Below are 12832 nucleotides of genomic sequence, written 5' to 3'. Positions count from 1 at the left end.
TGATAGCAATGCGAGGGCACAGGCGCTTGCGCAATAGGGTGGCCGCTCCCGGCCGCGTGCGGCGCGAACCTCAGCGCAAGCGCCGAGGCTCCGGCAGTTGGCCGGCCCGCCACTGCGCATGTGTATCAACTACAAGGGTGGGTGCTGGGGTTGAGGCTTTCGATTAACACCACAGGTGAGGTCATTAAACTCTGGCGTCTAGGCTTCTCTCGGGCCGCGAAGGTCAAGAGAGGCGTGGCAATTTCCACGCTTTCGTTCCAGCCTTAGCAACGGGGAGGGATAGAGGGGCGGGACTTAAACCGGCGGTTGAGAGAAGACCTGGCCGGTTTGATGCCGGGTGAAATGGGAGTTGTAGTCCAATCCGACTGGGCTGAGCGGTGACTACCCTTCCAGGCACGCTGGGAATTGTGGTTTATTGTCTCTGACTCGTTGCTGTGCGTGGACTTTCCCCTTCTCAGGCAAATGCTTTATTCTGAGGCTGTCAGCGGTACCAGGAGGTGATGGCTTACATTTTCCCCCGAGTTGTCCTATCCAAAACACTTTTTCAAGTGTTCCCTATAGTGCTCTCAAGATTTTCTTTCTCCACGCCCGTTCCCTCCCGTGCCCTCCTCATCGCCTCAGCTGCAGGTTCGTTAGAGATGCTGGGAAGCAAGAGCTTTAAAATAACCCTACAGAATAGGAAAAGGACTGCTATTACAGAAATTAAAACGAGAGAACACAGAATATTTGCCCACTCATAGGCGACTAAGGGTTTAGGCGTGGTTAAAGTACTGTTTTGTCCAGAAAAAAAGAAAATAGCTGTTTTCCAAACTAAAGGAAGGGCAGTAAGACCAAAAACAATTCAAGAACAGTTACTTCTATTTGGCCATAAACTAAGACAGTACAGCCTTTCACACTTTTCCTCTCCAAATTGGAACAGCCTGAGCTCTACTGGGGAGAACTTAAGAAACTGTTAATAGTAAAACAGTAAGATGGGTTGTCGGTCATGAGATACTACGGATTTTTTTTCCCCAGGCGCCACACCTGTGGGTGTTCAGATGGAGCAGCTTCCTAGTCATCCTGCTAACAGAAGAGGTGTGTGTCAGACGCCCTTCTTCCTCTCCTGTAAAACCAGACCTTCTTAATTGCCCAGCTTTTGGGAAAATGAAGCTAGTTGTATGTATGATTTTTTCCTATTACTCAGTCGGAAAGTATTTGTATTTGTTCTGCATTTCCCACTAAATGGAACGTTCCTGTATTCCTAGTGTCTAGAACTGGGTCTATTAAATAGTAGATACTCAGTAATTACAGGTTGAAAAATATATTATTATTCCTTTTCGTCTCCTCTTAATACTTAGGACAGAAGACATACTATTGGCTCGAGTGAACAGATAATCAAACTGAGTGGGACAGTCCCACTAGTGCCAGGGAACTGCCTGAAACCATCTGACTCCAGAACCTATTCACTTAACTGTAGGTGGGATAGATTATCTGAGAGGTCTGTACTGTCTTAACTTGAACATAAGTGAGCTAGCTCTTTTCACAGATTATATTGTGCAGTGGTAAAGAACATGACTTTGGAGTCTATAGGCCTGGATTTAATTCCAGCACTGCCTCATTGAAAAATCTTGAGCAAATTTCCTAACTTAAATTTTCTCAAAAAAGTGCAGATTAGTCTACCTACTTCATAGGGTCAGAATGAGAAATGTATAAGATAGTGTATATAAATCACTTTCTGTATTTATTTTGTCTGTTCTTCCTTTTGCTGCTCCCCAATCTCATCCTCTATTATACACTGTCTAGTCATCAGTATAGTTCTTTTAATATAGATTGTGTGTAATGTACTCTTCAAACCTTACAGTTCAGTAGAAAATGCACTGTCTGCAGTGTAATACTGTCATTTCCTGAGAATAGCAACCATGTCTGTTTAATGCACTGTAGCATCTTCAGTGGCTGATGCATAGAAGATACACTAGATAGATACATAGAAGATACATAGATAGATACACTAAGCTATCTGTTATATGTATGAATGAGTAAATTCAAATTTTCTATGTTCTTTGATCTTATTTTGACAGTGAACTATGGACTTCCACTGTCTTGATCCCTTTAATTCTTTCATGGAGCCAGATATTCTGCCTTTCCATCCATTGCTCTTCTTTTGACTTTTTTATTTTTAATTTTTATTTATTTACTTAATGTTGGCCGTGCTGGGTCTTCCTTGCTGCACACAGGCTTTCTTTAATTGTGGTGAGTGGGGGCTACTCTCTAGTTGCAGTGCAAGGGCTTCTCATTGCAGTGGCTTCCCTTGTTGCAGAGCACAGACTCTAGGGTGCCCAGGCTTCAGTAGTTGCAGCTCCTGGGCTCTAGAGCGTGGGCTCAGTAGTTGTGGCACTTGGGCTTAGCAGCTTCAAGAAATGTGGGATCCTCTTGGACCAGGGATCCAACCCATGTCCCTTCCTTCGGCAGGTGGATTCTCAACCACTGGACCACCAGAGAAGCCCTCCTCTGTCTACTTTGCTACTTCCTTTTCATCTTGCAAACTTTGGGAAGGAGGAGTTCCCCAAAGGTCCAGGTTTCTCTCCCAGATTTTGACCTTGGAGAACGAATTTATTTTTGCAGCTCCTCCATCACCTCTTTGTGTCTGGCCTGGAAGTTTGACCTTTCACCTGAGCTCAGTGCCCTCTCTTTGGCTGTTTTTTAGGTGTTTGGACTGCCTTGTCTCATCTCAGATCCAATATATCCAAAATGTGATTTATGTTAGTATGACATTACTGAAACTCAGATTTCCTTGAGTGAAAAAGGAAATTCAGATGCTTGTGCAGTTGGGAGGGTTGATGAGGTAACTGGAGAATAAGAATGAAGAAGAGTGACGAGGACCGCAGGGACTGGAACTGGGGATTCAGTGCCTGTAGCTATCTGCCCATCTGTCTGTCTTTCTCTTACACTGTCTCTTCTCTCTAATCTCTTGCTTATACCTGCTTCTCAAAGCATGCTAGCCAAATTCACTAACTTTCATTGACCCCAGCTTTACATCTTCCCAGCAGAGCAAATTGAGGAAAGCAAGCTTGGACACAGAATCTACCTATCAGTCCCAAGGCATGACTAGCCCAGTTTGCCTCATGTTTACCCCTTGGATCAGTCCCAGTTGCCAAGTGGGACAGGATACCATGATTGGCCTATATTGGGTCACATGTCCATTCCTGTTGGAATAGGGAGAGGGGCCTGATGTTATGTATGACCTAGAATCTGGGGAACGAGTAGCTTCTCAGAGGAAGGGTGGCTCAGTAGACAGAAACAACATATGTCTCTTATAACACTCATCGTTTTCTTTCTACAAATCAAATTTCCCTTCTAACTTAACTATTTTTGCCAAAGGTAATCTATTTTTCCCCATTAAGAACTTCCATGTTCAACCCATTTTAATCCTAATGTATTGATTAAAAATTGTATCATATTTTCTAACCCTAAAAAGGCTCAATGATTTTCTGAGAGAGTCTCAGATTTATATTGGAAAGGGTCTTCCATGACCCATCCTGCTTTTCCCACTCTCTCCACCCTAATTCTGGCCACTTTCCTAGGGCTCTCTTATCATTCTAGCCATATTCTTGCATCCTTATCTTTGCTCATACCATCTTTTTTTCTCCCACTTGAATTATCTTTTCCACTTATCTGAAGCTTCCTATTTTCAAGGTCCAGTAAATATCCACCTGCTTGGAGTCTTCTTTGTCTGTTGTACTCATGTTGATATCTCTCCCCCGCCCTTTCAGAAACACTCATTTTTACATTTAATCACATTTCAGTATAACTAAAAGATAAAAGGACTTATTTTCGCCCGAGACTGTCAGACTCACTGTTTATGTCCTGTGCTGCTATATCACCATTTCACCAGTGTCTGATTTGTCTCCCTAACTAGGTATTAAACACCTAGGAAACCATGTCTTAGGTCATGTTTATGCCCTAGCATTCAGCGCAGTAGTCCGCATGTAGCACAGATCAATAAGAACTTGTAAAATGTAAGCAAATTAGATTTTTAGCTTATCCCATCTCTACTTGGTTTCCCTTAGTCTCACTGTGGTTTCTTTTTTTGTCTTATTTAACTTTCTTTGGAGACATTCAGGCCAGGGCCTCAGCACTTATATTCATAGACCAGATGCAGGGTTCTAATTAGGCTGTCCCTTGTCGGAATGAACTCTGACTTAGTTGCCTCTGATTTTGTTCCAGCCAAAGAGGAGGGTAATACTGTGCCTCTTTGTCGAGCCAAACCCTCCCCCAGCTTTATTAATCTTCAAGCAAGTTCCTCACCAGTCACTTTCCTGAAAATCCTGCCAACGAAGTTGCCGTCAGGTAAGGAAGGAGGCAGGGTGGATTTCCTAAATAGACTCAGCAGCGGGGAGAGTTTTATGGACAAGGGGGCTGGAGCTTTCTTTTATTGATTTTGGTACCTACCTCTGGGTCCAGGCACCTTTAGATTTTTCGCTGTAGTTTGTTGATTATTCAGTTCTGTTGATTTCATTTTCTTCCTGATTTTACCAATTCATTTGTCTGTTTGTTTTGCTTATTAATGCCTTTATTAGACTGGCAGGACTGAAATAAGACTTTCATTGCATTGTTAAAAAGTGACTAGGGAAGGGAATAGTAACTATTAGCTCAGTTTCTTTGCATTTCAGTTAGTCATCCTCCCACAGAGAAATCAGTGCGTGTTTAGCATACCTGTGGGAAGCCAGCCAGAGCACTAGACAGTCATAACTCCTGAGTTTGAGGACCTCAGGGTTTAACAAAGAAGTCAAGACTAATGAATATACAATGTATAAATAACTGCCAGGGTTAACTGGCAGAGCTGGATGTGTATAATGTAGTTTAAAACATTAAAAATGGGCGCGGCAAGACTGGTTGAAGTTAGAATGCAGGAAGAACTTCGAGTCAGTGCTGATGACCTTACTGTGCCAGGTAAGAGAGAAGGCAGCTCAGGCATCTCCTGAGTTCTTGAAAGGGAGGTTAGGCCTCAATCTCAGACCATTTCATTCACTCATCAAATATCTGTTGAACACTTACATGACAGGTATCCTTCTAGATGCTGGGGACACACTAGTGAACAACTCAGACAAAAATCCATGCCTTCCTGGAGTTTACATTCTAGAAGGGGGAATTAGCCAACAATTAAATAAGTAATTACAAGTTACGCCAAATAATCATAAGTACTAAGGGGAAACATGAAGCAAGGGAGTGAGTAATAAATTCTAGTGTATTGGTTTCAAATAGGCTGGCCAGGTAGGCTTCATAGAGAAGGTGACAGTTGAGCATAGTTGCACCTGGGTTGAGTTGTACCCAGAAAGGTTAGAGGGGTGTTCTTATTAGAACCTTTCCCATCTCAGTACAATTATAAAATCTCTTTTGTCCCCTTTGCACCTCCATTGCTCTTCCTTCAGGCATTGATCACAAGCCCAAGGAATGCCTAGGACTCCTAGAATGTATGTATGCCAATCTCCAGCTTCAGACCCAGCTTGCCCAACAACAGATGGCTATTTTGGAAAATTTACAAGCATCCATGACACAACTGGCTCCTGGGAAAGACAGCAAGAACTCTTCTCTCCCAGCCTTATCTCGCAATCTATTGTTAAATCACCTGCCCCAATTCAGTAAATGAATTGTGAAACAAAGTTATTGTGTATGTTTTCCCTGCTCTCTTCCCAGTAAACCGTTGATGGAATCTGGGATTATATATTCTATATGGGGTTGGTTAGTTTACAAGTTGGTAACAGGTGCTCACTGAGTGCAAAGCACTGTACTAGGCACTTGGGAATGCATGTTACATAAGAGATAGATTGTGGGGAGGGAGTTTACTATCTAGCAAGGCAGAAAAGACAGTTCATTGTAAAATTTAGCAGTACTCTAAGAGGGAATGGAAGTGCAGAGATAGAGGTTAGTAGGATACTGGATCAGGCATGGAATCTTGCTGGAGGAAGTGGTGGCACTTGATGAAGGAGCTACATTGGGTGGCCTGGGCAGATGAAGTAAGGTAGTTCCATGTCAGTTGGAAAGCTTGGGCAAAAACCTAGAGGTAGGGGAATAAGTCATCAAAAATTAGGGAAAGAGGTTTTTTTTACCCCCAGGATGTAGAATGTGATGTGAAGCAGAATGTGGAGCAGCTGAGAACAGAGCAGCTTTCCCTGGGGAATTGTTCTGCTAACAACTGTTAGAAGCTCTGATTCATCTGAAGCACCAGAAAGCCATTGGAGGCTTTCAGGTACCAAAGGATACAAAATGGGCAAAACATTTTGGGGTGGAGGGAGGATGGAAGTGGAGAGGCCCCTATGAAACTACCAGGGTTTGGATAAAGGGTTTAGAAATAAAGACAGGCAATGGGTGAATCTTAGCTATGTTGTAGAGAGGGACTAGTCTCGAACTTGAAACACCAAGCTACAGCATCCTGAAATTTCTGAGTTGGGAAATCGATTTAGCTTTAATGGGGGTTCAAATCCAGCCATGTGTTTTCAGTGTTTGAGAAGTGGACACCAGAGGTTGGCTTAGTCATTTGAACCACATTAAATCACTGATTTCTTATACATTTGTGTTGGCAAATTATTCTTGAGACTGAGACTAGGTCCTTTTTCCAGAAGCTTATTTTCCTGTGGAATGTGGAGAAGATGAAAAGAGAGGCCTGAATACAGAGATGAGAAAGTGAGAAAGCAGTGATTGAGAAGAGAATTTCACATTGGCTTCAACTCTTTGAATGGTTTTTCAGAGACTTCTTTTTTTAAAAAAAAACTTTTTGTTAATATTTTGTATTGGGGTATAACCAATTAACAGTTGTGAAAGTCCTGCAGTCAAATCCTGCTGGCCTTCAAAGTAAAATTCTATGGGGATTCCTAGTCCTTTGCTGTTGTTGGGTTCCAGTGTCCTCCTGTCAATGGTTGTTCAACAGCTAGTTGCAATTTTGATGGTCTCGCAGGAGAAGATGGGTGCATGACTTGGTCTGACAGGAGAAGGTGAGTGCCATCTTGAATCTGCTTCCAGAGAGAGTTCTTTATTCTGTATGAATAAGGAAGACTGAGCAGAGATGTATGTCATAAACCATCACAATATTGTAGTTATCCTCCAATTAAAAATAAAGTTAAAAAAAGGAAGACAGCAGGAATAAGGCTGAAGTGAAGCTTCAGGGGTTGGGCATTGAAAAATTTTGATTAAGCTATTATCTGTGGAGAAAAGAGAAAGTAATTTTAGAAAGAGGCTCTGACATTTGTGCATAAGTTTTTTTTGTGTGTGTGTGCATAAGTTTTGACCTAACTGCTTGAAAAGAGGAAGGATATGTTACGTCTGGAAGTATGTTTGTTTCATCATCTCATCATCATTAAAATGGAATTTTTGAATAAGATCTGAATGGGGTCCCCTCTTCCCTTAGCCAGTGATCTCTCCATTCACACTTAAAATGTTAAGAGTTATGCTCCCATTAGAATGGCATCAAGAAGACAAAAGATAACAGTTGTTGGTGAGGATGTGGGTGAAAAAGGAACCTTTAAACACTGTTGGTGGAAATGTAAATTGGTCCAGTGACTATGGAAAGCAATAGAGAGATTCCTGAAAAAATTAAAAATAGATATGCCATGTGACCCAGCAGTTCCACTACTGGGTGTATACCCAAAGGAAGTGAAACAGTATTTTGAAGAGAGAAGAGCACTCCCATGTTTACTGCAGTGTACCCAGTAACCAAGATTGGAAGCAACCTAAATGCCCTTCAGAGAATGAAGGGATAAAAAAGATGTGGTATGTATACACAATGGAATATTATTCAGCCATAAGAAAGGAGGATATCTTGCCATTTGTGACAACATAGATATCAAAAGTAACATAACAAAACATACCACACACACCTTAAATGTACACAATGTTATTTGTCAAATATATTCAATAAAAATTTGCATCGAAACATGTATATTATCTAGGGTGAAACAGATCACCAGCCCAGGTTGGATGCATGAGACAAGTGCTCGGGCCAGGTGCACTGGGAAGACCCAGAGGGATCGGGTAGAGAGGGAGGTGGGAGGGGGGATCGGGATGGTGAATACATGTAAATCCATGGCTGATTCATGTCAATGTATGACAAAAACCGCTACAATATTGTAAAGTAATTAGCCTCCAACTAATAAAAATAAATGGGGGGAAAAGTTTATAATCACGCTTAATGAAAAGATATTCCATGTTCATGGATAGGAAGACTCAATCTTGGGTTTTGGGAGGTTTTCTTTTTTTTTTTTTTTTTGGCAGGTGGGATCTTAGTTCCCTGACCAGGGATGGAACCCACATCTCCTGCATTGGAAGTGCAGATTCTCAACCACTGGACTGTCAGAGAAGTCTGAAGGAAGACTCAGTCTTGTTAAGATGTCGGTTCTTCCCATCTTGATCTATAGATTCAATGCAATCCCAATCAAAATCCCAGCAGATTACTTTGTCAACACTGACAAACTGACTCTAAAGTTTATATGAAGAGGCAAAAGACCTAGCATAGCCAGTACAATATTGAAGGAGGAGGAGGAGAAGGAGGGGAGAGAATGAGGAAGACTTATTAAGTCTTCAAGACTTCATATAAAGCTACACTAATCAAGTATGGTATTGATGAAAGACAAATCAGTGGAACAGAAGAGAAAACACAAAAATAGACGCACATAGTCAATTGATCTTTGACAAAGGAGTAAAGGCAATCCAATGGAGGAAGGATAGTGTTTTCTAAACAGTGTTAAAACAACTGGACATCCACATGCAATAAAGTGAGTCTACACTGAACTTACACCGTTCTCAGAAAGTCACATTCACTGAAAAGGCCTCAAAATTGATCAACTCTGAAACAATGAATACCCCTAGCACCCAGAATATAGCCTTTAAGTGCCACTTCTTTTCAACTAAAGGAAGCAGAGTTCCTTGGAGAAATGACTATTTCCAGTTCTCTGGCAGGAAAAATACAAGATGAACCTGGAATATCTTATCATATCAAGTAGAAAGAAACTGCTTAAGAATTGTGTTGGAAGAACTCAGGAGTCAATCTGAATAAGGCAGACTTTACTTGTAAAAATACATTTTGGTGAAAGTAAATGGGTAGAAAAAAAACTACTGTGCTAACAGCAGAGGAAAGCTAGAGGGGCTGTATTAATATCAGATGATGTGGACTTCAAGACAAATTATACTGCTAGAGATAAAGAGTGACATTTCATAATGACAGAGAGGTCAGGATAAACTGTTACATTCAAGCAATAGAGTGCTACTTAGCAACAAAAAGGAGCAAACTACTGATACATTCAACAACATGAATGAATCTCAAAAACATTCCATTATACTGAGGGAAAGACATCTTGCAGAAAAGAGCACACATTGTACCACTGTATTTATTTGAAGCTCTAAAACATGCAGTATTAATATAGGATGGAAGAAAACCTAAGAACAACAACTGCCTCTGGGGATGGAGTGGGAATAAGAACTGACTGGGAAGGGGTAAAGGGAACTTTCTGTTTGATGGCTCTATATTTTGATATAGGGTTTGGATTACACAGGTGTATGAATTTGTCAAAATTTATCAAATGATACACTTAAGATTTGGGCATTTCATTGGATGTAAATTTTAATTTTAAAAGGTAAAACTGTAGGGACTTCCCTGATGGTCCAGTGGTTAAGACTCTGAGTTCCCAATGCAGGGAACCACAGGTTCATTCCTTGTTCAGGAAACTAAATTCTGCAGGCCGCAATTAAGAGTTCCATGCTGCAACTAAAGATTTTACATGCAGCTAAGCAGCTAAGACCCAGTACAGCCAAATAAATTTAAAAATTAAATAAAAAACAAGAAAGAAACTAAACAAATATTAATCTCTAATTAATGATAGCCATACAGAAGGGTTTAGTGGTGAAGTATAATGATGTCTACAACTCAGTCTGAAATGCATCCAAAAGAAAAACAGATGGAAGGATGGATAGATATTTATGTGACAAATAGAATAAAATATTATTATTAAATTTAGGTAGTGGTAATCTATGAATTTTCATGGAAAAAAGTCAACTTTTATGTATGTTTGAATATTTTCATAATAAAATTTTGAAAATGAAGATCAGTATATTTGAAGATACATAGAAACTTATGCAGATGATGTCTGTGGTTTGCCTCAAAAGAACCTTGGCTGGGGTATGGATGAAATAAAATAGATCATAGGTGATTCATTGTTTTATCTGTTTGATAGGTACTTCAAACTTAGGATAGACTCATCAATGGAATTGTTTTAAAAATGAGATGTTAAAAAAAATGAGATGTTTTACAGCATTTCTGCATTCTTCATGATGAGATAATCCTAAAAATGATTAACAGCTGTCCCTTTGTTTTCATTTCTTCATTCACTCATTTACTGGTGCCTCTCACGTGGCAGGCATTGATTTTGGAGCTGGGGATAGAACAGTTGACAGAACAGACAAAATCTCCACCTCATGGAGTTTTCATTTTAGTTCAGGGAGACTGACAGTAAGAAAACAAGTAAATAGATAGTTATGTTGGATGACAGTAAGAACTATTGAAATATAGTATATAGTTCTGCAAGTGGGACCAGAGACTCTTGAGTGTTCCTAAAACCCTTTTAGGGGATCTGTGAGGTCAAGACAATTTTTGTAGTAAGTAATACTAAGACATTATTAGCCTGCATTCTCATTCTCTCATGAGTATACAGTGGGATTTTCCAGAGGCGACAGGGATGTGAGATCACAACAGATTGGATACAGATATGAAAATCCAGTTACTCTTCTATTAAGCCAGACATTAAAGAGATTGGTAAAAGGGTAAAAAGATCATGGCATCTGGTTCCGTCACTTCATGGCAAATAGATGGGGAAACAATGGAAACAGTGAGACTTTATTTTCTTGGGCTCCAAAATCACTGCAGATGGTGACTGCTGCCATGAAATTAAAAGACACTTTCTTCTTTGGTAAAGAATCCACCTGCAATGTGGGAGACCTGGTTGCAACCCCATGGACTCGCAAAGAATTGGACATGACTGAGTGACTTTCACACACACACTCATGCATCTTGGAAGAAAAGCTGTGAGCAACCTAGACAGCATAGTAAAAAGCAGAGACATTAGTTGGCCGACAAAGGTCCATCTAGTCAAAGCTATGGTTTTTCCAGTGGCCATGTATGTATGGAGAGTTGGTCCATAAAAAAAACTGAGCACCGATGAAATGATGCTTTTGAACTGTGGTGCTGGAGAAGACTCTTGAGAGTCCCATGGACTGCAAGGAGATCAAGCCAGTCAATTGTAAAGGAAATCAATCCTGAGTTTTCATTGGAAGGACTGATGTTGAAGCTGAAACTCCAATACTTTGGCCACCTGATGCGAAGAACTGACTCATTGGGAAAGACTTTGATGCTGGGAAAGATTGAAGGCAGGAGGAGAAGGGGACGACAGAGGATGAGATGGTTAAATGGCATCACCGATTCAATGGACATGAGTTTAAGCAAGCTCTGGGAGTTGATGTCTAGGGAGGCCTGGCGTGCTGCAGTCCATGGGGGTTGCAAAGAGTCAGACACAACTGAGCGACTGAACTGAAGTGAAAAAGGTAACTAGTGCTCTCACTAATTTTGTTTTGAATACTATATTTTTATTAAAAATATTTAACATGAGGTTGCTATTGTTTTCAAATGAATACATGAATATTTTTAAATGTTCTAATTTTTAACAAGGTAAGACATGGAACAACAGACTGGTTCCAAATAAGAAAAGGAGTACGTCAAGGCTGTATATTGTCACCCTGCTTATTTAACTTATATGCAGAGTATATCAGGAGAAACGCTGGGCTGGAAGAAGCACAAGCTGGAATCAAGATTGCTGGGAGAAATATGAATAACCTCAGATATGCAGATGACACCACCCTTATGGCAGAAAGTGAAGATGAACTAAAAATATTCTTGATGAAAGTGAAGGAGGAGAGTAAAAAATTTGGCTTAAAGCTTAACATTCAGAAAACTAAGATCATGGCATCTGGTCCCATCACTTCATGGTCCCAGAGCTCTGGGCACCACAAGGTTAAGACTTGCATGAAAGGAAGAGCTACTTTCAGACTCTGCTCTCCTTAGCTTTGATTAGAAAAGCTAAGATAGTCTTAGATGAAAACATGTTCAAGAATAAAAAATTTGGCTTAAAGCTTAACATTCAGAAAACTAAGATCATGGCATCTGGTCCCATCAGTTCATGGGAAATAGATGGGGAGACAGTGGAAACAGTGTCAGACTTTATTTTTGGGGGGTCCGAAATCACTGCAGATGGTGATTGCAGCCATGAAATTAAAAGACGCTTACTCCTTGGAAGGAAAGTTATGACCAACCTGGACAGCATATTAAAAAGCAGAGACATTACTTTGCCAACAAATGTCCATCTGGTCAAGGCTATGGTGTTTCCAGTGGTCATGTATGGATGTGAAAGTTGGACTGTGAAGAAACCTGAGTGCCGAAAAATTGATGCTTTTGAACTATGGTGTTGGAGAAGACTCTTGAAAGTCCCTTGGACTGCAAGGAGATCCAACCAGTCCATCCTAAAGGAGATCAGTCCTGGGTGTTCATTGGAAGGACTGATGCTGAAGCTGAAACTCCAGTACTTTGGCCACCTGATGCGAAGAGTTGACTCATTGGAAAAGACCCTGATGCTGGGAGGGATTGGGGGCGGGAGGAGAAGGGGACGACGAAGGATGAGATGGTTGGATGGCATCACCGACTCGATGGACATGGGTTTGAGTAGACTCCAGGAGTTGGTGATGGACAGGGAGGCCTGGCATGCTGCGATTCATGGGGTTGCAAAGAGTTGGACATGACTGAGCAACTGAATTGAACTGA

General features: G+C 40.9%; 1 protein-coding gene across 1 annotated transcript; it reads left to right on the top strand.

The window, feature by feature from the left end:
- The first annotated feature begins 22 nt into the window (after positions 1-22).
- Positions 23-5639, top strand: TSACC (TSSK6 activating cochaperone). The gene is made up of 4 exons (XM_043454022.1): positions 23-175; positions 1015-1074; positions 4204-4326; positions 5409-5639. The coding sequence occupies exons 2-4, from the start codon at positions 1038-1040 to the stop codon at positions 5624-5626; spliced, it is 378 nt and encodes a 125-aa protein (XP_043309957.1). The 5' UTR covers positions 23-175; positions 1015-1037; the 3' UTR covers positions 5627-5639.
- The last annotated feature ends 7193 nt before the right edge of the window (positions 5640-12832 follow it).

Source organism: Cervus canadensis, chromosome 2 (genome assembly GCF_019320065.1).
Source record: "Cervus canadensis isolate Bull #8, Minnesota chromosome 2, ASM1932006v1, whole genome shotgun sequence".
Taxonomy (NCBI): Eukaryota; Metazoa; Chordata; class Mammalia; order Artiodactyla; family Cervidae; genus Cervus; species Cervus canadensis.
The sequence above is the reverse complement of the archived record's forward strand: the minus strand, read 5'-3'. Positions and strand labels throughout refer to the sequence as shown.

Bases quoted from the DNA above. Each gene is read 5' to 3' on its own strand.
- TSACC (XM_043454022.1), top strand. From the start codon at position 1,038: ATGGAGCAGCTTCCTAGTCATCCTGCTAACAGAAGAG. The intron at 1,075-4,203 runs GTGTGTGTCAGA...ATTTTGTTCCAG, and splicing joins TCATCCTGCTAACAGAAGAG to CCAAAGAGGAGGGTAATACT. The intron at 4,327-5,408 runs GTAAGGAAGGAG...CTCTTCCTTCAG, and splicing joins GCCAACGAAGTTGCCGTCAG to GCATTGATCACAAGCCCAAG.